At 43.2% G+C, this 26,158-nt stretch overlaps 1 protein-coding gene across 2 annotated transcripts; it reads left to right on the top strand.

The window, feature by feature from the left end:
- Positions 1-1,855: 1,855 nt before the first annotated feature.
- Positions 1,856-6,579, top strand: LOC145004540 (putative sucrose-phosphate synthase 1). 2 transcript variants are annotated; one of them, XM_078963477.1, is made up of 13 exons: positions 1,857-2,203; positions 2,409-2,498; positions 2,750-2,991; positions 3,064-3,127; positions 3,220-3,918; positions 4,005-4,115; positions 4,189-4,320; positions 4,407-4,583; positions 4,662-4,715; positions 4,780-4,842; positions 4,928-5,815; positions 5,896-6,023; positions 6,097-6,579. In XM_078963477.1, exons 1-13 carry the CDS (start codon positions 2,024-2,026, stop codon positions 6,374-6,376), a joined length of 3,108 nt encoding a protein of 1,035 aa, XP_078819603.1. In that variant the 5' UTR covers positions 1,857-2,023; the 3' UTR covers positions 6,377-6,579. The 2 variants fall into 2 exon arrangements, with proteins under 2 accessions (XP_078819602.1, XP_078819603.1); XM_078963476.1 differs by having other exon boundaries at positions 1,856-2,203; positions 2,750-3,127.
- The last annotated feature ends 19,579 nt before the right edge of the window (positions 6,580-26,158 follow it).

The raw sequence follows: 26,158 nt of genomic DNA, 5'->3' as shown, positions 1-26,158 counted from the left end.
TAAGTCATGAGTCACTGGTCATTTTATCCTAATAAGGATTCTTTGGATTTTGACTAAGTGTTATTTGGTAATGATAGCTTGGGGAGTCGTGGGAGCAACCGATAGAGATTCCTTACCGAGAGATTCAGCAGCTAGCTTTGTGAGGTGAGTTTTCCTCCAGTAAGAACGGGTCAAAAGGCACCAATGCTAGCCCATTTATGTATGTTAACATATATCGGACTTAAGTCTGATGTCGGGGTTAGCCCGATGTAGGTTGTTATGTTTCTGGACTTCGGTCCGATGCCGGGGAAAGCCCGAGGAATGTTTGTATGCTTGATGTCTTCGTGATTCTGGCATGTGTTAGTTTATCTGTTCCGGGCTTCGGTCTAATTTTGGGGGCAAGCCCGATGAATGTTTAGCCTATATGTTATGTTTATATGTTTCGGGCTTCGGTCCGACGTCGGGGCAAGCCTAATTAAATGTTTATATGTTTTATGTTATATGCTTGATGATATGTTATATGTATACCAGACTTCGGTCCGATACCGGGCGGGGCCCTATGCCAGACTTCGATCCGATGTCGGGGGGGGGGGGGGGGGGATGTAGTGGGCAAGGCCTAATGTATGTTATTATATGATTATGTGTCTGATATGTGGTAGTTTGGGGAGACTCACTAAGATTCGTGCTTACAATTTTCAGTTTTGGTTTCAAGTACTTCCGCTAGCAAATGGAAGGGACTGGGGGTGATGGAGGTAACCGGGGGCGGGACCAGGAGCTTTGTAAACGGGGGAGCTGGGGGCGGGACCGGGAGCGGGGGCATCTATTTCCGATCCAGTTTGGTCCCGTTGACATCCCTAGATGGATGTCCATTAGATGGGCCGTTAAGTTGAGGAAATTTTGGATAAAAACAATTTTTGACATTTTGTGAAACTTGTCTTAAGAACCATTTGTTAAATTTCGTCTAAGGATCATTTGTGAACTTTAGAAGAAGTCTAATAAATCTTGTATTAATTATCATAAATCAAATAAAAATGCAAAAAACTAAAACATAAAAAATGTAATATTTATATAAAAAAATTATTAATTTTAATCATCATCCAAATATTTTATTTAATATATAAATAATTTTTATTGTTTAAATTTATCTAAACCATTCAAACTAAAATACATCATTAAATATTTTCATTTTTTATTTTTTATCCACAAAATTGAAGTATAAAAACATTATTTTATTATTTTATGTGGTATAATTTTCAAGATTTATTCTTTATTTTTATTATATAAATATATTTATATTTATAAAACATATATATATATATATATATATATATATATATATATATATATATATATATATATATATATATATATATATATATATATATATATCTTTTTTTTAAATTTTATCGTCCGTTAAAATTATATTTGGATTTTGAATTATATTTAGATTGTGCATAAGCTAATGCTTGGTCACCATTTTACAACAATGTATTTTCATTAAGACCATAATATATAAACATGCTTTCATTAAAATGTCTATTAATGCAGTACAATAACCTCATAGGACTGACCTTAAAATTTTTCTTTAAAGTTTGAGAACATAGGATACGAATAATTTATGCAAAAGTTTTTAATAAAAACATATAATATAATTTTTATAGCTTTAACTTGGATTTTTCTAAGGTCTTCTTTATAAATTATTGAATTAGGTTATAAGAGTTGTCGACATGTTACAATATCACAACCGAACACTTGTCACACTAATAATTGGAAGATTTTAGAATAAAGCACAAATAAAATACCATAATATATATATATATTTTTTAATATTAATATTTATATAATAACATTATAATATTATAATTATACCGGTTTATTCCGCTATATTCCAGCTCTCTCTCTGTCCTCCGCGTGTATCAGATTCTCTCTCCTCTCCAAATTTTCGTAAGATCACTCATTCGCCAAACATCATCACAAATCCAGCCATAAATCTCTCACTCCACACACACAATTCTACCAAATCTCAGAGTGGAAGAGAGGTTTAATGGCGGGAAACGATTGGATAAACAGTTACTTGGAAGCCATACTTGATGTAGGTCCTGGACTTGATGATAAAAAATCATCCTTGCTCCTCCGTGAAAGAGGCCGTTTTAGCCCGACACGCTACTTCGTCGATAACGTTATCGGCTTCGATGAGACTGATCTTCATCGCTCCTGGGTTAAAGTAAGTCCGATTCATTGATTTTTGATTAATCTGTATATGTATCTGTCTATTGTCCTGTACTTCTGTTATGTTTTTAACTTCGTTTGGAGGAATCGAATTGAATCGAACCATGGTGTGTATTGTGTATTGTGTGTGTTTATGTTGCTTTGTTTTTTTTTTTTTTCCTTTGGAATTGGGAATTAAACATCGTCGTACGTATATGCAGGCCCAAGCGACGAGGAGTCCTCAAGAGAGGAACACTAGACTTGAGAATATGTGTTGGAGAATTTGGAATTTAGCTCGTCAGAAAAAACAGGTTTTTACAACTTTTGTTTACTTAATTGTTAATTTTTTTCCCCTCAAATTTGTTTCATATGCAATTAGGCGTTGATTCAGTTGGTGACTTTCATCTGAACAATCTGTGTGAACTGTTGGTGATTAATAATATCCAGAGAAACGAATGTAGACTTTACGTAGATCGACGAACTTCCTACATAATTCTAACCTGAAAAACTACTCATACCTTTTTGTTTCCAACTTCGTTAACATCTTCATTCTGTTCATCAGCTTGAGAATGAGGAAAACCATAGAGTGGCCAAACGCCGAATTGAACGTGAAAAAGGTCGCAGAGAAGCAGTTGCAGACATGTCAGAAGACTTATCAGAAGGGGAAAAAGGAGAAAACATCAACGATGTATCTGTTCATGGTGAAAGCCACAGAGGTCGTTTGCCCAGAATGTCCTCCTTGGATGCCATGGAAGCATGGGCCAATACACAAAAAGGGAAAAAACTCTATCTTGTATTAATAAGGTACAATCACATTTCTTTTTCCCTCTTTACCCTTATCAATCAACTAACCTACATATATGTATTATGTTACAGTCTTCATGGGTTAATCCGTGGTGAAAACATGGAGCTAGGTCGTGATTCTGATACAGGTGGACAGGTACATTTCAGTAATTCCATTCTTACCCTTTTGTTCCTTTTTGTTTCCTTTTGTTGATTTGAAGTAATTTTTTTTTGTAAATTCTGTATCAGGTGAAGTATGTAGTGGAACTAGCAAGGGCATTAGCGTCAATGCCAGGTGTCTACAGAGTTGATTTACTTACAAGACAAGTAGCATCACCAGAAGTAGACTGGAGTTATGGAGAACCAACAGAAATGTTATCTCCAAGAAACTCAGATGGAATGACAGATGAAATAGGAGAAAGCAGTGGAGCATATATAATCCGTATCCCATTTGGTCCAAAAGACAAATATGTCCCTAAAGAGCTTCTATGGCCCCACATCCCTGAATTTGTTGATGGAGCACTTGGACACGTCATCCAGATGTCAAAAGTTTTGGGTGAGCAAGTTGGTGGTGGATACCCTGTGTGGCCTGTTGCCATTCATGGACATTATGCTGATGCTGGTGACTCAGCTGCCAGGCTGTCAGGTGCCCTAAATGTTCCCATGCTTTTTACTGGTCATTCACTTGGAAGAGATAAGTTGGAGCAGCTTTTGAGACAGGGGAGATTGACAAAAGATGAAATCAATGCTACTTATAAGATCATGAGAAGAATTGAAGGGGAAGAAAATAGTCTTGATGCTTCTGAGATTGTTATAACAAGCACTAGACAAGAGATAGATGAACAATGGAGATTATATGACGGTTTTGACCCTGTGCTTGAAAAGAAACTTAGAGCTAGGATCAGGCGGAATGTTAGCTGTTATGGAAGGTTCATGCCTCGTATGGTTGTAAGTTTCCAAAAATACCCTTTATCCGTAATCCGATATTATGTTGTTATTTTTGGGAGAATTAACCTTTTTAGTTATACCGATAGGTGATTCCACCTGGGATGGAGTTTAATCATATTGTTCCACATGATGTGGATGGTGAAAATGAAGGTTCTGAAGATCATCAGACATCTCCGGATCCACCTATTTGGACAGAGGTTTCAATTCTTTACCAATTTATTATTATTTTTTATTAATAAATAAATAAAAGTACATTGCTATTTTATACAGATAATGCGATTCTTCACCAATCCACGTAAGCCAATGATTCTTGCACTTGCTAGACCAGATCCCAAAAAGAACCTTACAACTTTGGTCAAAGCATTTGGGGAGTGTCGCCCATTAAGAGAGCTTGCTAATCTTGTACGTTTCCATATTTACCCTTTTGTTATTGAAATTCAATCTTTTTGGTGATTAATTAATATTAATACTTTTTTTTTTTTTTGCAGACATTAATTATGGGTAACAGAGATAACATTGATGAGATGTCAAGCACAAGTGCTTCGATGCTTCTTTCCATTATTAAAATGATTGATAAATATGACCTTTATGGTCAAGTCGCCTACCCTAAACATCATAAACAGAGTGATGTCCCTGATATATACCGATTAGCAGCAAAAACCAAGGTATCTCAAGGGCATTTTCGTCTTTTCACAAATACATAACTTCACCACGTTTTATTTAACTTGTTTTTGTTTTCTCAGGGTGTTTTCATCAATCCAGCTTTCATTGAGCCATTTGGACTCACTTTAATCGAGGTAACTCTTTCACCATTTTTTATTTTCTTACCAATTTATTTATTTATTTATTTTTATAAAACAGGCTGCTGCTCATGGGCTACCAATGGTTGCCACGAAAAACGGAGGCCCAGTTGACATACATCGGGTCAGTCTCGTTTAAATATTTATTTTAATTTCATGTTTTATTGAATATTTAAAAAGTCAACAAAAGTCAACTTTTTTTTTTTCAGGTGCTTGACAATGGTTTACTCATCGATCCACATGACCAAAAATCAATAGCGGATGCTTTACTAAAACTTGTGGCAGACAAACAACTTTGGTCAAAATGTCGGTCAAACGGATTAAGAAACATTCATCTCTTTTCATGGACTGAACACTGTAAAACCTACCTCTCACGTATCGCCACGTGTAAGCCACGTCACCCCGGGTGGTTAAAAAACGACGACGATGACGAAACTTCAGAATCCGATTCACCAAGCGATTCCCTACGCGATATGCAAGACATCTCTCTAAACCTAAAGTTCTCAATGGACGGGGGTGAAAAAGGTAATTCTATAAACCCAGAGGACCGAAATAGTAAATTAGAAAACGCTGTTTTGTCGTACACAAAAAGTATCGCGAAGGTAAATCCGGAGCAACCGAAGTTCCCGGCGTTGAGACGGAGGACGCATATATTTGTGGTGGCGATTGACGACGACGACGTGGAGGGTATTTTCGGAAATGTTAGGAAGATTTTTGAGGCGGTGGATAAGGAGAAGAACGAAGGTTCGATTGGGTTTATTTTGGCGACTTCGTTACAAATTGCGGAAGTTCATTCGTTTTTGGTGAAGAAAGGGGTGAATCCTGCGGATTTTGATGCGTTTATTTGTAATAGTGGAGCGGATTTGTATTATTCTTCTTCTCATTCTGAAGATAATCCGTTTGTTTTCGATTTATATTATCATTCGCATATTGAGTATCGATGGGGAGGTGAAGGACTTCGGAAGACTTTGGTCAAATGGGCGTCTTCTATCATCGATAAAAAAGCTGAGAAGAAAAGTGAAGAACATGTAGTTACAGAAGATGAAGAAGTCACAACGAATTATTGTTATGCTTTTAACATTCACAAACCTGGATTAGTAAGTTCTTTTAAAATGACTTCGTATTTGTAGTTTGTTAACAAATTAATGAAATTGAGTGGTTGAATTTGTATTCGTAGGTGCCACCTGTCAAGGAGCTTCAAAAGTTAATGAGGATTCAAGCTCTTCGTTGTCATGTTATTTATTGCCAAAATGGAAGGAAAATAAATGTTATTCCAGTATCAGCATCTCGTTCTCAAGCTCTTAGGTATTTATTATTATTTTTTGAATTCTATTATTTAAAAAGAATCATCTTTATAAAAAGTATTTGTATAATTCAGGTACTTGTATCTGAGGTGGGGTATGGAGTTATCAAAAGTGGTGGTGTTTGTTGGAGAAAGTGGGGACACAGATTATGAAGGGTTTCTAGGTGGGGTCCACAAAGTGGTTATAATGAAAGGAGTTGGAAACAGTAACAGCAATCAGCTTCATGCGAATAGAGTCTATCCGCTTTCAGACGTTATTCCTACAGAAAGTGGTAATATCATTCAGACATCTGAAGAGTGTGGAAGTGGTGATATTCGTGCTTCATTGGGAAAACTTGGAGTTCTGAATGGGTAAAGACTAAAGACATGACTTTACAGGTGATATGTTTTCATTGAAATTTGAATATACTTTTTATGAGTTTATCAAAGTATAAGAAAAAAGGGGAAAAAATATATATATATGATATGATTTGTACAGAAGTTATATAAATGAGGCGAATACTGTATGTCCGCTTGTAACGGTTTTAATATTTTTACCCGAGTATTGACGGTTTAATATGGTTTTGATTTTGTTTTTTATAGTATTCTTTTTTGTCTTTTTTTTTTTTTTTTTTTTTTTTTTTTTTTTTTTTTTTTAATAAAGTAATATATAAACAACTAAAAATTATATATTTTTATGTTCAATAGGGTGTTATGGTACTGTTCATAAACATTATTTAGTATATGGATGGAATAAAGTAAAAAGTGATTATTGACGTAAGAAGGTTTTAATAAATTATTTTCTTCTTACTTATTTAAAAGTGGTTATACATTATTTGAAAATGTTTATTATACATGAAACCAAGTTGTAAAATATTGTATATTTATTTGTTCACATTGTATAATATAGGGTCCTTCATCTGACATGTGTATCTATCTTTATTTTAAAGTGGTCATACATTATTCATTGTTTTTTTTTTTTCGATTGCAACCGCCATCCTTCACTCTAATGTTGCAGCCACCCATTGACTACAATCCCTCTATTGTAGGTGGGCTTTCTATTATTATATTTGCTATTTTGTCATGATTGTCGCTATGTTTAACATTTTTTTTTAAAAAAAAAAAATTTAATTCACAAACTACATGCTTATTTGAACTCATTCACAAACTACATGTTCCAAGTTTATGTGGTTAAAAATATTATGTGTTGCTTCTTGATTATTTTTCTCATTTTTTTTTGTGCTTGTTTCACTTGCGTTCAAAGTCTGAAGTTTTAATGTGTTTTGCAACTTTCAATCAAACATTCAACTATTTCAATGTGATAATGGTCGCAAATTTAATAATCATATCTTATTTAACTATTTTGTGACTCGGGACATCAAAATATGATTTTCTTGCCCTTACGCATCACAAAATAAAACTCACCACTTGCAGAGTTAATAACATTATTCCACTCAACCTATTCACGCATCTCTTTCTCCAAAATTTTGGGTTGAGTATCTCATTGATGTCGTGTACACCCTTAGGTGTTGTTTTTTCAGAAAAAACCACTTCTGTTCACTTCTTGCTGCACCGCGCAGCACACGTTTAACATTTGACATTTTGCAGCTGTTTGTTTTTTGGAAGACTTATAACTTAAAAATTGATGTGCATGTGTTGCGTGATGCAACACTAGACCATCCCTTCAAACCATTTTTCACTTACTTTAAATTATATTATTCAACTTAAATTTGTTTTAATTTTTTTAACATATTTATTATGTTGTGTTTCTAAATATTAATAAATTATAAAGTTAATCATTAAAATTACCAAATTTATTGAAGTTAACCGGAAAAATAATCATCGTCTTCAAAATTATAACAAAAAAGAACATGTTTTTAGCTAAATTAACAATTTTATTTATTGTTATTTAGAAAATATGATGTTTAATTCTATTATATAAACCTCTTTAAAAATCATATCATCACACTGATCTTTATATCTGATTTACATATGAATAAACTAAATAATTTTTTACTTAGATTTATTTTTAACTATTGTATAGTTAATTTCAGTTTACTGCAGCAGTCTGCGGATGTTGAAAAACAAACGTTTTTTAGAGGCTGTAGCCGTTTGGTCCAGTTCTTCTACTGCATAGGGTTGTAGACGTGGTTCGCATACTTCAACTGTTTTCGCTTCGAAAAAACAAACAACACCTTAGCCTCCTTCCCACATATACTCTTGCTTTAAAACCCCCATTTGAGGTTTTGTTTGTTTGGTTTATCTCCCCTTACACACACTTAAGCGTGTTTAATGTCTCTACTACCTTAATACTACATCGACCGCTCCCTCATAAATTTGTCTTGACGCTCCATGCATGGTATGTACCTTGGCCCTATGTATGATCATCATGGCTACCGAGGTTTGGATCTCCCTACACAAAGTATCCTAAACTTTTGTCAGATGATGATCATTTTTCTTACAAAGATTTCCATTTTCCACCCTTCGGCTACCTTGTCTAACTTTGAGTCTTGCATCCCATATGACTCGTCGTCACCTTTCTTCATCTCTCATCTAAGCATGTTTTTTGCATTGACCAAGGTTGTATATTTCTGAGGGTATTTATCCCCATGTTGCCGCCTTGGGTTTGTACCTTTCCTCTCTTCCCTCAGGTGTGTAACGACCCAAAATTTAAGACCAAAAATTTCTTTAAATAAATCATTACTTAAAGTAAAGTCATCATTCCAAAACATAATATGAGTATAAGTTTTCAAAACACATGTTCATTATCAGAGTAAACATTCCCAGGCTGTCTAATCTATGGTGTGTGCCATGCGATCACCCTGAGCTCTTCCCTCCGCTACCGGAAGTACCTGAAATCAAAACTGAAAACCGTAAGCACGGAGCTTAGCGAGTTCCCCACCCTACCACATACCATGCATAACCACATATTGCACATACTGGGCCACGCCCGCTATCTTGGGCCTCGCCCGCTACAACGGCCCCGCCGCTCCAGGCCCCGCCTGGCTTCGAGCCCCGCTCGGATACATATCTGTTTTACTTAGGCCCCGCCTGTTACAGGGCCTCGCCCGCCAACAATTAATATCACATAAACATATCACAACACATAACTAAACACATACAACTGGTTCTGTCCTAAGGCCTCGCCTATCCTGGGCCTCGCCCATGTACTGCTTCTGATGAGTCATGGAACCCCGTCCACGCTCCTAGTGGTAGTGAGATACGGGCCCAGCCCACCCTCACTCCTTCCCTAACTTGGGCCTCGCTCCTGTTATGAGACTATGGAGATGTGGAACCCCATCCACACTCTGCTATTGGTGAGATACGGGACCTCGCCCACACTCACCTCCCTACCAGGCACATACATGTATCACACAGACAACAAGTATAAACTATCATATAAACAAATCCTTGGGCACCCCCCCCCCCCCCCCGCTACTACTGGACCTCGTCCTGAAAATCATACTAGCATACTGTGCCTAGGGCTAACCCCCGAGTCTTCTACTCGTAACTACATGGGCCGGCATTGTGGCCTTAGACCCATTCACACAAAGGGAAACTCACCTGTACTGGCTGAACTTGCTGATGATCTCACTAGCTGCTGCCCGACAACTCACTGGACTCCTGCTCCCCTTGCTCCCCGAGCTACCAATATCAATGCAACACTGAGTTTAACTGACCCCCAAAAGACAACCAAGTCAATCCTGATCAAGGTCAAAGTCCTGGTCAAAGTCAACCTTCCAGGTCAACACTACTCGCCGAGTCACCCTACTGACTCGCCGAGTTCAAAATGGTCAGATTCCTTCCATTCGCGATTCGACTCGCCGAGTCAGTCCATGACTCGCCGAGTCTACCGATTTCTGAGTCCTGACCTGACCAACTCACCGAGTCTTCACCCGATTCACTGATTCGAGTCTCAACTCGAAGGGTTTGGGGTTTCGCGAGCTGACTCGCCGAGTCCAAGAACAGACTCGCCGAGTACAAGGCAATCTTCATATGACTCGACGAGTTGTTTATCCCACTCGTCGAGTTTCTCCACAACTTCATGCTACTCGCCGAGTCCACTCAAAGGACTCGCCGAGTCCCTTCAGTTCTCCTTACATGCAGAGGACTTTTGAGTCATGCATGGACTCCAAACTGTAGATCTACCCTTCCCAAGCCTATTCCTCACGTAAAGTTGCAAACTTTACGTGTAGAGAAGGAGATCTAGGCAAAATATGCCATAAACCAGGGTTTAAGGCCAAGGGGCTTGAAAATCAACTCAAGGGCTGATACTTTTTGCTTCTCCACACCATAACACACTTGGATTTGAAGTAGCAACTCCAGATCCGGCTTCTAACCCATAAGGGTGGCTAATCATGGCTTAAAAAGCCCAAAACTCACAACCAAAATAGATCTAAGGGAAGGAAATGACTTAATACCTTCAATACCTCAGAAAGACTCCACAAACTCCATATCTGAAGCCAATCCTTGAAGCTTCACTAATTCCCCTCCCTCTTCTTCCTTCAAATCACCCAAAAATGGCTTGGATGCTTGGATGCACAACAATGGAGGCTTAGGCTTCGTTTTCTGAATGAGGGATGCTCTAAGGAACCCTAATGGAGAGAATAAGAAGCTTAAATAGAGCCCAAAGTCCCGGATCTAGGGTTTTCCTCGCACAGACCAGACTCGCTGAGTCCACTTGGCCGACTCACCGAGTTGGCCACTTACACCTTGACCCGGATCCCGCTCGGACTCGCCGAGTCCCTCCTTGGACTCGCCGAGTCGACCCTTAAAATTAGGGCTTTCTTTCCTTTCTTGACCTTTTAAACTTTGGGTGTTACAACTCTCCCCCACTTAAACTAAACTTCGTCCTCGAAGTTTGCTATGATCCACCGCCTGCGATCTGCCTCCAATACCCCACCATTCATTCTAACACCAGCTGCCTAACTTCAGTGGCCTTTCGCTCAGTCATTCAGACTAACATCAATCCTTACAGATAATAATCTCGGGTGCAACCTGACCCTGAACGTCCTGGGAACACAACTTACTCAGCCGACAATCTTTCTGGTAATCTCCAAAAACTGCACTGACCCCGTAGGCGTTCACCCCTTCTTTCCTTGCGCGATTTCCTTGCCTCCCCAAGGCAATGCTCCATAACCATCTATCCCCTCTGCCACTGCGAAGGCCCTTTCCTCACCCAATCTATTACTCCTGCTACTCTGTACAACTCATCATTGCCAGTATCCACTTGGCATTCTTTCTACTATCATTTGGTGTCGAGCACCCTACGATCAACTGACTGAAAATTCTGCTATTCCATATCTGGCTTCCGGATGAACTGAGACCATCCTGGTCCCTACCAACCTATCAATATCTGGATTACCGACTCTCACCGATTGCTGACCCAGCACAACCACTAGTCGCTCCTAGCGACATTCGAAGAAACTTCCGCCACCTATACTGCTCAATCTATTCTACCATGCTGGCAATACAATTTCCTGGGGTCCCTGATCCCCTTATCTAGACACTAAGATCCTTACCAGGTCCAACCTGTGCTGCTAAAACTCACGGGCCTCGCCCACGGGTCTCACCCAACCATACTATTGAGCAACCCTGCTCTCAGGTCTCACCTATACTGCTATTCTCATACGGGCCTCGCCCACGGGTCTCACCCGACTATATCCTAGAGCGGCCTCTCCCAAGGTCTCATCTCTCAAGGGCTATACAGGCAACTCCTTACCATTCTCATCCATTCCCCATTCCTGATCCCTATCTGAATGCTAGGAGATAAGGGCCTCGCCCCGACTCCACCAACGAAGCTCCTACGGAATGTTACGGCTGCCCCGTAGTCTTACATCACTTTCCACCATTGACTGCTGCTGAAGAAAGCCGAGGCTCTCCCGCCACTCTTTCATGCTCTACCTGCTGTTTCTGCCACTGACTGCTAACACGAAAGCATCCCATGCTATTTGACCTCAAGATCTCCATTCCGACTCACCTGAGTCCTATAGGCGACCCTTCAACGTGAATCCGAACCTCATACTCACCACTACCCTTTACACGCACGGACTGATAGGGAGTTTCTCAAACTCCCAACCCTGAACTACTCAATCTATCAAACACTGAACTACCTATTTTCCCTTCTCATAAATCACATACTCGTTCTGGATTTGCGTGATCTTACCCTTATACACTCGGAGTATTCTCCCCCACTTCAATCCTTCTTACGCCTCGATGCTCAATGAAGGGAAATCCCAATCCTTGCTACCATAATCAATCCGCTGAGGAATCTCAAGCTTACCATAGGTAGGGATCTAACCAGTCCATTTCGAAAACCTATACGGCTCCGAACTGGCGAGACATACCGAGTCCTTCCAAGGCATGCTACAAATACTGCACCCTAAGTAACCTTCTTCGATAAAACCCATCCTTTAACTACCGACCAAATATCCAAGTTATGCAAATGGCATATAATTCGATCACAATCAAACCGCTCAAATGAAATGCTCATACAGATAATGATGCAGAACCATACCAATATAACATCATGCACAAACAGAAGAACTAAAAACCAAAATCGCATACCTGCAACGTCCGGCGATGCTCGCGTCTCCAAGGTAGCCATCTAAAAAGCCTTGCCTCCTACTGCAGGCGCCTCCGCACTGCCTTGACGGCCGTCTGTGATCCTCAAGGTTGCAGGGGCAGGTGCCATCACCTGTCCTGCTTAAGACAAATAGGGGCACTGGGCCTTCTTGTGGCCCCTCTGATTGCAGTGAAAACATATCAAATCTGATCCGTGAGTGGTGGTAACAGTACAATCCCTGCTAAAATGACTAGTCCGACCGCACCTGAAGCAGCCCTAATCACCACCACTACCACTCCTGCACACGCCCCTGTGCGCCTTGCCACACTTTCCGCATCGACTGTGTTCCTGATAATCCCTCGATTTCGAATTCAATCCATTGGGCCTTTTGCCCGAATTCGTGGCTACTTGAACCTCATCCGACTTCCTCTTCCGGATCTGCTCCAAATCAATTTCCCTCTCCCTGGCCCGAAAAATCATATCTTCCAGCGTCTTACAACCGGACCTGCTCACGAACTCCCTGATGTCATCCCTCAGCATCTCATGATATCGTGCCTTCTTCATCTCCTCATCCGCGACATACTGTGGAACAAGAAGGGCTCTCTCCCTGGACTTGGCGGTGATCTCCACCACAGTCTCAGTAGTCTGCGTCAAATCCTGAAGCTCCCGGGCCAACTGCTGCACCTCAATAATCGGCGAAAACTCCGCTCTGAACCTAGCTGAGAAATCATTCCAAGTCATCGCGTCCAACGCGGCATCATCACCCAAAGCATGACCAATCTCTTCCCACCAATCCCTCACTCTGTCCTTCAGAAGACAGGAAGCGAGTCTGACCTTGTCCTCCTCAGGACACCGGCTCGTACAGAATGTGTTGGCAACATCAGCCAACCATCTGCTACTAGCGATGGGGTCCCTAGCCCCATGATAATATGGTGCCCCGCAAGCCCTGAACTCCCGAAATGTCAAGGTACGCGCTCCCAACAAAGCCATCATCTTCGTACGGAAGGCTCCGAGCCTCTCATCCAAAATCTCCAATATACCCTCCTTGACCGTGCCAAAGATCACAGGAGTCTGAGCTAGAATACTGCGCGTAACCTCGGCTGATATCAACTCTCTCATCCGTTCCTCGAGCTGTTCGGTCCCTAAACCCGAGCCCAATCCCTCTCCGGCACCTAATTCGCCCGTTGGTCCCTCTTGCAATGTCACCATACTGAAACATATAACATAACCTTTATCAGAATACTCCTCACTGCTGCGAGACCAAACACACTCACTACCAGGTTCCCGGTCTTGTCTAGGCCTTTCCCGAATCGAGTACGGATCCTCTGCTTTCAGTAGTACTGGCCCATACTACCTTCCACGTCTATCCGTACTTTCCTCAAGAACTGCTCTGACTCCACCAGGTCCCTTTTCTACTTCTACTGCTCCCAGCACTACCTCATCCTAGGCTTACCCTAGGGAAACCTCTGACTTAACTCAAACCAGCCCTCAGGTGCTGAAGGTCCCCTTGTGATGCCAATTAGCCATCACCTGGATACCATCACATGTAACGAGGCTCAAATAATCCTTCAAGTAGAGGACTCGTTCCTACAACGGTTGGACTCAAACAAGAGCTGCACAGTTGGACCAAACCCAACACTCTGAGATTATTCAACCTTGATCACATGTGACGTACCGTATCCACCTAATGGCTAACTCCCATTACTTAGAATCCCACAATGCATAAAGCAAGTAGCATTCAGACAAAGGGAAAATCTAACCATAACACACTCAAGCAATCATATTCACATAGCAAAAATCTAAACTAGCATGTAACACAACTCATAAACTCAGGCATAACCTAATCAGGCGATCCTACTACTGACTATTCAGCACTATCATGTAGATCAAAAGCACATATAACAGGCACATAAGGCATCCTCCCTAGATCCTTAGTCCTAATCTAGCATGTTGTTCTATTAACTGATAATCAAATCATAAACTTTTATGGGTATTTTGGGGTACTTACTTGAGCTCGGTTGAATGCATGCACCACACCTCTTTTCTCTTTTCAAAGTTCTTTTCTTTCTGAATTCTTTTTGCTTTTCTAAAACCGTTTTCTTTCTCAAAACTCTTTTTACAAAACTGTCTTTCCGTTTTGAAAACTTCTTTACCAATTCCTCAGTTTGAGTTCAGACTCACTCGAGAGCATGTCCGAATCCCTCAAACCAAGGCTCTGATACCAACTTGTAACGACCCAAAATTTAAGACCAAAAATTTCTATAAATAAATCATTACTTAAAGTAAAGTCATCATTCCAAAACATAATATGAGTATAAGTTTTCAAAACACATGTTCATTATCAGAGTAAACATTCCCAGGCTGTCTAATCTATGGTGTGTGCCATGCGATTACCCCGAGCTCTTCCCTCCGCTACCGGAAGTACCTGAAACCAAAGCTAAAAACCGTAAGCACGAAGCTTAGTGAGTTCCCCACCCTACCCACATACCATGCATAACCACATATTGCACATACTGGGCCACGCGCGCTATCTTGGGCCTCGCCCCCTACCTCGGGCCTCGCCCGCTACAACGGCCCCGCCTGGCTTCGAGCCCCGCTCGGATACATATCTGTTTTAGTTAGGCCCCGCCTGTTACAGGGCCTCGCCTGCCAACAATTAATATCACATAAACATATCACAACACATAACTAAAAACATACAACTGGTTCTGTCCTAAGGCCTCGCCTATCCTGGGCCTCGCCCATGTACTACTTCTGATGAGTCATGGAACCCCGTCCACGCTCCTAGTGGTATTGAGATACGGGCCCAGCCCACCCTCACTCCTTCCTTAACTTGGGCCTCGCCCCTGTTATGCGACTATGGAGATGTGGAACCCCATCCACACTCTGCTATTGGTGAGATACGGGACCTCGCCCACACTCACCTCCCTACCAGGCACATACATGTATCACACAGACAACAAGTATAAACTATCATATAAACAAATCCTTGGGCACCCCCCCCCCCCCCCCCCCCCGCTACTACTAGACCTCGTCCTGAAAATCATACTAACATACTGTGCCTAGGGCTAACCCCCGGGTCTTCTACTCATAACTACATGGGCCGACATTGTGGCCTTAGACACATTCACACAAAGGGAAACTCACCTGCATTGGCTGAAATTGCTGATGATCTCACTAGCTGCTGCCTAACAACTCACTGGACTCCTGCTCCCCTTGCTCTCCGAACTACCAATATCAATGCAACACTGAGTCTAACTGACCCCTGAAAGACAACCAAGTCAACCCTGGTCAAGGTCAAAGTCCTGGTCAAAGTCAACCTTCCAGGTCAACACTACTCGCCGAGTCACCCTACTGACTCGCCGAGTTCAAAATGGTCAGATTCCTTCCATTCGCGACTCGACTTGCTGAGTCAGTCCATGACTCACCGAGTCTACCGATTTCTGAGTCCTGACCTGACCAACTCACCGTGTCTCCACCCGACTCACTGATTCGAGTCTCAACTCGAAGGGTTTGGGGTTTCGTGACCTGACTCGCCGAGTCCAAGAACAGACTCGCCGAGTACAAGGCAATCTTCATACGACTCGACGAGTTGTTCATCCCACTCATCGAGTTTCTCCACAACTTCATGCTACTCGCCGAGTCCACTCAAAGGACTCGTCGAGTCCCTTCAGTTCTCCATACATGCAAAGGACTTTTGAGTCATGCATGGACTCCAAACTGTAGATCTACCCTTCCCAAACCTATTCCTCACGTAAAGTTGCAAACTTTACGTGTAGAGAAGGAGATCTAGGCAAAATATGCCATAAACCAGGGTTTAAGGCCAAGGGGCTTGAAAATCAACTCAAGGGCTGATACTTTTTGCTTTTCCACGCCATAACACACTTGGATTTGAAGTAGCAACTCCAGATCCGACTTCTAACCCATAAGGGTGGCTAATCATGGCTTAAAAAGCCCAAAACTCACAACCAAAATAGATCTAAGGGAAGGAAATGACTTAATACCTTCAATACCTCAGAAAGACTCCACAAACTCCATATCTGAAGCCAATCCTTGAAGCTTCACTGATTCCCCTCCCTCTTCTTCCTTCAAATCACCCAAAAATGGCTTGGATGCTTGGATGCACAACAATGGAGGCTTAGGCTTCGTTTTCTGAATGAGGGATGCTCTAAGGAACCCTAATGGAGAGAATAAGAAGCTTAAATAGCGCCCAAAGTCCCGGATCTAGGGTTTTCCTCGCACAGACCAGACTCGCTGAGTCCACTTGGCCGACTCACCGAGTTGGCCACTTACACCTTGACCCGGATCCCGCTCGGACTCGCCGAGTCCCTCCTTGGACTCGCCGAGTCGACCCTTAAAATTAGGGCTTTCTTTCCTTTCTTGACCTTTTAAACTTTGGGTGTTACAACTCTCCCCCACTTAAACTAAACTTCGTCCTCGAAGTTTGCTATGATCCACCGCCTGCGATCTGCCTCCAATACCCCACCATTCATTCTAACACCAGCTGCCTAACTTCAGTGGCCTTTCGCTCAGTCATTCAGACTAACATCAATCCTTACAGATAATAATCTCGGGTGCAACCTGACCCTGAACGTCCTGGGAACACAACTTACTCAGCCGACAATCTTTCTGGTAATCTCCAAAAACTGCACTGACCCCGTAGGCGTTCACCCCTTCTTTCCTTGCGCGATTTCCTTGCCTCCCCAAGGCAATGCTCCATAACCATCTATCCCCTCTGCCACTGCGAAGGCCCTTTCCTCACCCAATCTATTACTCCTGCTACTCTGTACAACTCATCATTGCCAGTATCCACTTGGCATTCTTTCTACTATCATTTGGTGTCGAGCACCCTACGATCAACTGACTGAAAATTCTGCTATTCCATATCTGGCTTCCGGATGAACTGAGACCATCCTGGTCCCTACCAACCTATCAATATCTGGATTACCGACTCTCACCGATTGCTGACCCAGCACAACCACTAGTCGCTCCTAGCGACATTCGAAGAAACTTCCGCCACCTATACTGCTCAATCTATTCTACCATGCTGGCAATACAATTTCCTGGGGTCCCTGATCCCCTTATCTAGACACTAAGATCCTTACCAGGTCCAACCTGTGCTGCTAAAACTCACGGGCCTCGCCCACGGGTCTCACCCAACCATACTATTGAGCAACCCTGCTCTCAGGTCTCACCTATACTGCTATTCTCATACGGGCCTCGCCCACGGGTCTCACCCGACTATATCCTAGAGCGGCCTCTCCCAAGGTCTCATCTCTCAAGGGCTATACAGGCAACTCCTTACCATTCTCATCCATTCCCCATTCCTGATCCCTATCTGAATGCTAGGAGATAAGGGCCTCGCCCCGACTCCACCAACGAAGCTCCTACGGAATGTTACGGCTGCCCCGTAGTCTTACATCACTTTCCACCATTGACTGCTGCTGAAGAAAGCCGAGGCTCTCCCGCCACTCTTTCATGCTCTACCTGCTGTTTCTGCCACTGACTGCTAACACGAAAGCATCCCATGCTATTTGACCTCAAGATCTCCATTCCGACTCACCTGAGTCCTATAGGCGACCCTTCAACGTGAATCCGAACCTCATACTCACCACTACCCTTTACACGCACGGACTGATAGGGAGTTTCTCAAACTCCCAACCCTGAACTACTCAATCTATCAAACACTGAACTACCTATTTTCCCTTCTCATAAATCACATACTCGTTCTGGATTTGCGTGATCTTACCCTTATACACTCGGAGTATTCTCCCCCACTTCAATCCTGCTTACGCCTCGATGCTCAATGAAGGGAAATCCCAATCCTTGCTACCATAATCAATCCGCTGAGGAATCTCAAGCTTACCATAGGTAGGGATCTAACCAGTCCATTTCGAAAACTTATACGGCTCCGAACTGGCGAGACATACCGAGTCCTTCCAAGGCATGCTACAAATACTGCACCCTAAGTAACCTTCTTCGATAAAACCCATCCTTTAACTACCAACCAAATATCCAAGTTATGCAAATGGCATATAATTCGATCACAATCAAACCGCTCAAATGAAATGCTCATACAGATAATGATGCAGAACCATACCAATATAACATCATGCACAAACAGAAGAACTAAAAACCAAAATCGCATACCTGCAACGTCCGGCGATGCTCGCGTCTCCAAGGTAGCCATCTAAAAAGCCTTGCCTCCTACTGCAGGCGCCTCCGCACTGCCTTGACGGCCGTCTGTGATCCTCAAGGTTGCAGGGGCAGGTGCCATCACCTGTCCTGCTTAAGACAAATAGGGGCACTGGGCCTTCTTGTGGCCCCTCTGATTGCAGTGAAAACATATCAAGTCTGATCCGTGAGTGGTGGTAACAGTACAATCCCTGCTAAAATGACTAGTCCGACCGCACCTGAAGCAGCCCTAATCACCACCACTACCACTCCTGCACACGCCCCTGTGCGCCTTGCCACACTTTCCGCATCGACTGCGGTCCTGATAATCCCTTGATTTCGAATTCAATCCATTGGGCCTTTTGCCTGAATTCGCGGCTACCTGAACCTCATCCGACTTCCTCTTCCGGATCTGCTCCAAATCAATTTCCCTCTCCCTAGCCCGAAAAATCATATCTTCCAGCGTCTTACAACCGGACCTGCTCACGAACTCCCTGATGTCATCCCTCAGCATCTCATGATATCGTGCCTTCTTCATCTCCTCATCCGCGACATACTGCGGAACAAGAAGGGCTCTCACCCTGAACTTGGCGGTGATCTCCACCACAGTCTCAGTAGTCTGCGTTAAATCCTGAAGCTCCCTGGCCAACTGTTGCACCTCAATAATCGGCGAAAACTCCGCTCTGAACCTAGCTGAGAAATCATTCCAAGTCATCGCGTCCAACGCGGCATCATCACCCAAAGAATGACCAATCTCTTCCCACCAATCCCTCGCTCTGTCCTTCAGAAGACAGGAAGAGAGTCTGACCTTGTCCTCCTCACGACACCGGCTCGTACAGAATGTGTTGGCAACATCAGCCAACCATCTACTGCTAGCGATGGGGTCCCTAGCCCCATGATAATCTGGTGCCCCGCAAGCCCTGAACTCCCAAAATGTCAAGGTACGTGCTCCCATCAAAGCCATCATCTCCGTACGGAAGGCTCCGAGCCTCTCATCCAAAATCTCCAATATACCCTCCTTGACCGTGCCAAAGATCACAGGAGTCTGAGCTAGAATACTGCTCGTAACCTCGGCTGATATCAACTCTCTCATCCGTTCCTCGAGCTGCTCGGTCCCTAAACCCGAGCCCAATCCCTCTTCGGCACCTGATTCGCCCGCTGGTCCCTCTTGCAATGTCACCATACTGAAACATATAACATAACCATTATCAGAATACTCCTCACTGCAGCGAGACCAAACACACTCACTACCAGGTTCCCGGTCTTGTCTCAGCCTTTCCCGTATCGAGTACGGATCCTCTGCTTTCAGTAGTACGGGCCCATACTACCTTCCACGTCTATCCGTACTTTCCTCAAGAACTGCTTTGACTCCACCAGCTCCCTTTTCTACTTCTTCTGCTCCCAACACTACCTCATCCTAGGCTTACCCTAGGGAAACCTCTGACTCAACTCAAACCAGCCCTCAGCTGCTGAAGGTCCCCTTGTGATGCCAATTAGCCATCACCTGGATACCATCACATGTAACGAGGCTCAAATAATCCTTCAAGTAGAGGACTCGTTCCTACAACGGTTGGACTCAAACAAGAGCTGCGCAGTAGGACCAAACCCAACACTCTGAGATTATTCAACCCTGATCACATGTGACGTACCGTATCCACCTAATGGCTAACTCCCATTACTCAGAATCCCACAATGCACAAAGCAAACAGCATTCAGACAAAGGGAAAATCTAACCATAACACACTCAAGCAATCATATCCACATAGCAAGAATATGAACTAGCATGCAACACAACTTATAAACTCAGGCATAACCTAATCAGGCGATCCTACTACTGACTATTCAGCACTATCATGTAGATCAAAAGCACATATAACAGGCACATAAGGCATCCTCCCTAGATCCTTAGTCCTAATCTAGCATGTTGTTCTATTAACTGATAATCAAATCATAAACTTTTATGGGTATTTTGGGGTACTTACTTGAGCTCGGTTGAATGCATTCACCACACCTCTTTTCTCTTTTCAAAGTTCTTCTCTTTCTGAATTCTTTTTGCTTTTCTAAAACCGTTTTCTTTCTCAAAACTCTTTTTACAAAACTGTCTTTCCATTTTGAAAACTTCTTTACCAATTCCTCAGTTTGAGTTCAGACACACTCGAGAGCATGTCCGAATCCCTCAAACCAAGGCTCTGATATCAACTTGTAACGACCCAAAATTTAAGACCAAAAATTTCTATAAATAAATCATTACTTAAAGTAAAGTCATCATTCCAAAACATAATATGAGTATAAGTTTTCAAAACACATGTTCATTATCAGAGTAAACATTCCCAGGCTGTCTAATCTATGGTGTGTGCCATGCGATTACCCCGAGCTCTTCCCTCCGCTACCGGAAGTACCTGAAACCAAAGCTGAAAACCGTAAGCACGAAGCTTAGTGAGTTCCCCACCCTACCAACATACCATGCATAACCACATATTGCACATACTGGGCCACGCCCGCTATCTTGGGCCTCGCCCCCTACCTCGGGCCTCGCCCGCTACAACGGCCCCGCCTGGCTTCGAGCCCCGCTCGGATACAGATCTGTTTTAGTTAGGCCCCGCCTGTTACAGGGCCTCGCCCTCCAACAATTAATATCACATAAACATATCACAACACATAACTAAACACATACAACTGGTTCTATCCTAAGGCCTCGCCTATCCTGGGCCTCGCCCATGTACTGCTTCTGATGAGTCATGGAACCCCGTCCACGCTCCTAGTGGTAGTGAGATACGGGCCTAGCCCACCCTCACTCCTTCCTTAACTTGGGCCTCGCCCCTGTTGTGCGACTATGGAGATGTGGAACCCCATCCACACTCTGCTATTGGTGAGATACGGGACCTCGCCTACACTCACTTCCCTACCAGGCACATACATGTATCACACAGACAACAAGTATAAACTATCATATAAACAAATCCTTGGGCCCCCCCCCCCCCCCCCCCCCCCGCTACTACTGGACCTCGTCCTGAAAATCATACTAGCATACTGTGCCTAGGGCTAACCCCCGGGTCTTCTACTCATAACTACATGGGCCGGAATTGTGGCCGTAGACACATTCACACAAAGGGAAACTCACCTGCATTGGCTGAAATTGCTGATGATCTCACTAGCTGCTGCCCAACAACTCACTGGACTCCTGCTCCCCTTGCTCTCCGAACTACCAATATCAATGCAACACTGAGTCTAACTGACCCCTGAAAGACAACCAAGTCAACCCTGGTCAAGGTCAAAGTCCAGGTCAACACTACTCGCCGAGTCACCCTACTGACTTGCCGAGTTCAAAATGGTCAGATTCCTTCCATTCGCGACTCGACTTGCTGAGTCAGTCCATGACTCACCGAGTCTACCGATTTTTGAGTCCTGACCTGACCAACTCACCGTGTCTCCACCCGACTCACTGATTCGAGTCTCAACTCGAAGGGTTTGGGGTTTCGCGACCTGACTCGCTGAGTCCAAGAACAGACTCGTCGAGTACAAGGCAATCTTCATACGACTCGACGAGTTGTTCATCCCACTCGTCGAGTTTCTCCACAACTTCATGCTAATCGCCGAGTCCACTCAAAGGACTCGCCGAGTCCCTTCAGTTCTCCTTACATGCAGAGGACTTTTGAGTCATGCATGGACTCCAAACTGTAGATCTACCCTTCCCAAGCCTATTCCTCACGTAAAGTTGCAAACTTTACGTGTAGAGAAGGAGATCTAGGCAAAATATGCCATAAACCAGGGTTTAAGGCCAAGGGGCTTGAAAATCAACTCAAGGGATGATACTTTTTGCTTCTCCACGCCATAACACACTTGGAGTTGAAGTAGCAACTCCAGATCCGACTTCTAACCCATAAGGGTGGCTAATCATGGCTTAAAAAGCCCAAAACTCACAACCAAAATATATCTAAGGGAAGGAAATGACTTAATACCTTCAATACCTCAGAAAGACTCCACAAACTCCATATCTGAAGCCAATCCTTGAAGCTTCACTGATTCCCCTCCCTCTTCTTCCTTCAAATCACCCAAAAATGGCTTGGATGCTTGGATGCACAACAATGGAGGCTTAGGCTTCGTTTTCTGAATGAGGGATGCTCTAAGGAACCCTAATGGAGAGAATAAGAAGCTTAAATAGCGCCCAAAGTCCCGGATCTAGGGTTTTCCTCGCACAGACCAGACTCGCTGAGTCCACTTGGCCGACTCACCGAGTTGGCCACTTACACCTTGACCCGGATCCCGCTCGGACTCGCCGAGTCCCTCCTTGGACTCGCCGAGTCGACCCTTAAAATTAGGGCTTTCTTTCCTTTCTTGACCTTTTAAACTTTGGGTGTTACAACTCTCCCGCACTTAAACTAAACTTCGTCCTCGAAGTTTGCTATGATCCACCGCCTGCGATCTGCCTCCAATACCCCACCATTCATTCTAACACCAGCTGCCTAACTTCACTGGCCTTTCGCTCAGTCATTCAGACTAACATCAATCCTTACAGATAATAATCTCGGGTGCATCCTGACCCTGAACATCCTGGGAACACAACTTACTCAGCCGACAATCTTTCTGGTAATCTCCAAAAACTGCACTGACCCCGTAGGGGTTCACCACTTCTTTCCTTGCGCGATTTCCTTGCCTCCCCAAGGCAATGCTCCATAACCATCTATCCCCTCTGCCACTGCGAAGGCCCTTTCCTCACCCAATCTATTACTCCCGCTACTCTGTACGACTCATCATTGCCAGTATCCACTTGGCATTCTTTCTACTATCATTTGGTGTCGAGCACCCTACGATCAACTGACTGAAAATTCTGCTATTCCATATCTGGCTTCCGGATGAACTGAGACCATCCTGGTCCCTACCAACCTATCAATATCTGGATTACCGACTCTCACCGATTGCTGACCCAGCACAACCACTAGTCGCTCCTAGCGACATTCGAAGAAACTTCCGCCACCTATACTGCTCAATCTATTCTACCATGCTGGCAATACAATTTCCTGGGGTCCCTGATCCCCTTATCTAGACACTAAGACCCTTACCAGGTCCCACCTGTGCTGCTAAAACTCACGGGCCTCGCCCACGGGTCTCACCCAACCATACTATTGAGCAACCCTGCTCTCAGGTCTCACCTATACTGCTATTCTCATACGGGCCTCGCCCACGGGTCTCACCCGACTATATCCTAGAGCGGCCTCTCCTAAGGTCTCATCTCTCAAGGGCTATACAGGCAACTCCTTACCACTCTCATCCATTCCCCATTCCTGATGGGGAGTTTCTCAAACTCCTAACCCTGAACTACTCAATCTGTCAAACATTGAACTACCTATTTTCCCTTCTCATAAATCACATACTCGTTCTGGATTTGCGTGATCTTACCCTTATACACTCGGAGGATTCTCCCCCACTTCAATCCTGCTTACGCCTGGATTTGGGTGTCTCTCTTCATGTCTTGGCGAGGGCCAAAATGTTGTGAATTTGCGGCTATGGTGTTGAAAAGTTGTCTTGTTTGTTGTGGGGTTTTACTAAAGACATCTCCACCACTTGAGGCATCAACTAGTCTTCTCTCCATTGGCAACAATCCCTCATAGAAGTGTTGAATGAGGAGTTGTTCCGGAATTTGGTGTTGTGGGCAACTATAGCACAAGTTGTTGAACCTCTCCCAATAATCATGGAAAGTCTCATTTTGACCTTGGCGGATTCCACAAATCTCATTTCGAAGACTTGAGACTCTTGAGGCGGGATAAAACTTGTCAAGGAAAGCTCTTGCCATGTCGGTCCATGAGTTGATCGACCCTGGTGGAAGATAGAATAACCAATCTTTTGCTCTATCGGCCAATGAAAAGGGGAATGCCCTTAGCTTGATTTGGTCATCGGTTGACCCTTGTGGCTTCATGCTAGTGCAAATAATGTGGAACATCTTCAAATGCTTATGAGGGTCTTCATTCTCCAATCCATGGAAAGTCGGTAGGTGATGGACTAAACTTGACTTCAACTCCGAGCCTCCTTCCAAAACCGGGTAATTGATACCGGTTGGAGTTTGTGTAACATCGGTCTCCATCATTTGCCTCAAAGTTCTTTCGGGAACTTCTCCTCCGTCCGCCATTTCAATTGGTTCAATAATGGGTGGATTTTGTTGTAGGGGTGGTGTTTCGGGAATTTCTTGGTAAAGGTCGGGACTAGAATCGGGCTCTATGTCGCTTAGTGAAGCGGTTTCGACCTCCGGATCCTCGTGAGGATTAGAAGTTTGACCACATTCAACCCTAAATGTTACACACTAAATAGTGTATAGTGGTAAAGGGATCGAATCCACGAAGATTGGTTCAATTTCTAACTCTATGAAAAATCTCTTTGTAAAAATACTTGTAAAATAACAATAAAAATAAAATGGGGGGTTTTGGTGTTTTGAAATACTTGAAGCTAACTAGAATTAACTATGATTTAAATAGACAATTGCAACAAAAATAAGAATTTGATGTAAAATCAATAAGGGAAAGATGGTTGACTTAAAGTTTTCTCACTTTGACTTTTGATGAACATATCATTAGAATTCAATGGTGCAATACTTGTTTTAAATCCTCAATTTGACTATAGTAATCCAAGAAGCTTGAGATTACCTAGACTTTTCTTAATTGTTGAAATGGCTAGAGAAGCTCATAACAATTTCCTTAGTCAAAGTCACTAATTCCAAATAGCATGTAATTAGTGAAAGTCAACTAGCATTTAGAACCAAAAAGTCACCAAATCCAAGAGGGGTCAAATGCTTTCACCACCATGTTGGAGGAAATGTTTTTATGATTGTGTGAAGTAAAAACAACACAAAAATCATTTGTTGCTTGCTAATTTGAGGATCCTTTACTTAATCAAGAAATTAGCCAACTAATCACCACAAACACATTTAAACTCATGAACTAAAACATACAAGTAATGATAAGATGTTAAAACACAAAACATTTCCATAAAGATTCAAGAACATGTTCATGGATTCTTCAACATTCAACAAAAGTTCAAAGGATTAAACAAAAGTCAACCAAGATTAGTTTAGCCAAGCATGGCTAAACACAAAGAAACAAAGTTAGAGAAATTTGTACCAAACATTAAGCAAGAATCAAGAGGTAAAAATATGATGTTCTTCAAGGGTTCTTGGCCTTCAAAAGTCTCCAAAACTCCAGAGAGAATCTTCAAAAATCGGATGTCCAAGAGTATGCAAAAGATGGGCACCAACCTTCCTCAAATAGCTCAAAAGAAGAATTCCCGAAATTGCCCCTGCAGGGCCTTGCGCGACCCGCGTGCTGCTGCGCGGGTGGGTTGCGCGGGTGGTGCCTGACATGGGCTTCTTTGAGATTTTGGGCCTCTAAAGCATATCCCACTAGCCCAGATCGAATCCAATCACCTCCTAGC

The sequence above is a fragment of the Lactuca saligna genome, chromosome 7 (genome assembly GCF_052625555.1).
Source record: "Lactuca saligna cultivar CGN05327 chromosome 7, ASM5262555v1, whole genome shotgun sequence".
Classification (NCBI taxonomy): domain Eukaryota; kingdom Viridiplantae; phylum Streptophyta; class Magnoliopsida; order Asterales; family Asteraceae; genus Lactuca; species Lactuca saligna.
This window is presented reverse-complemented; position numbering and strand designations above follow the sequence as displayed.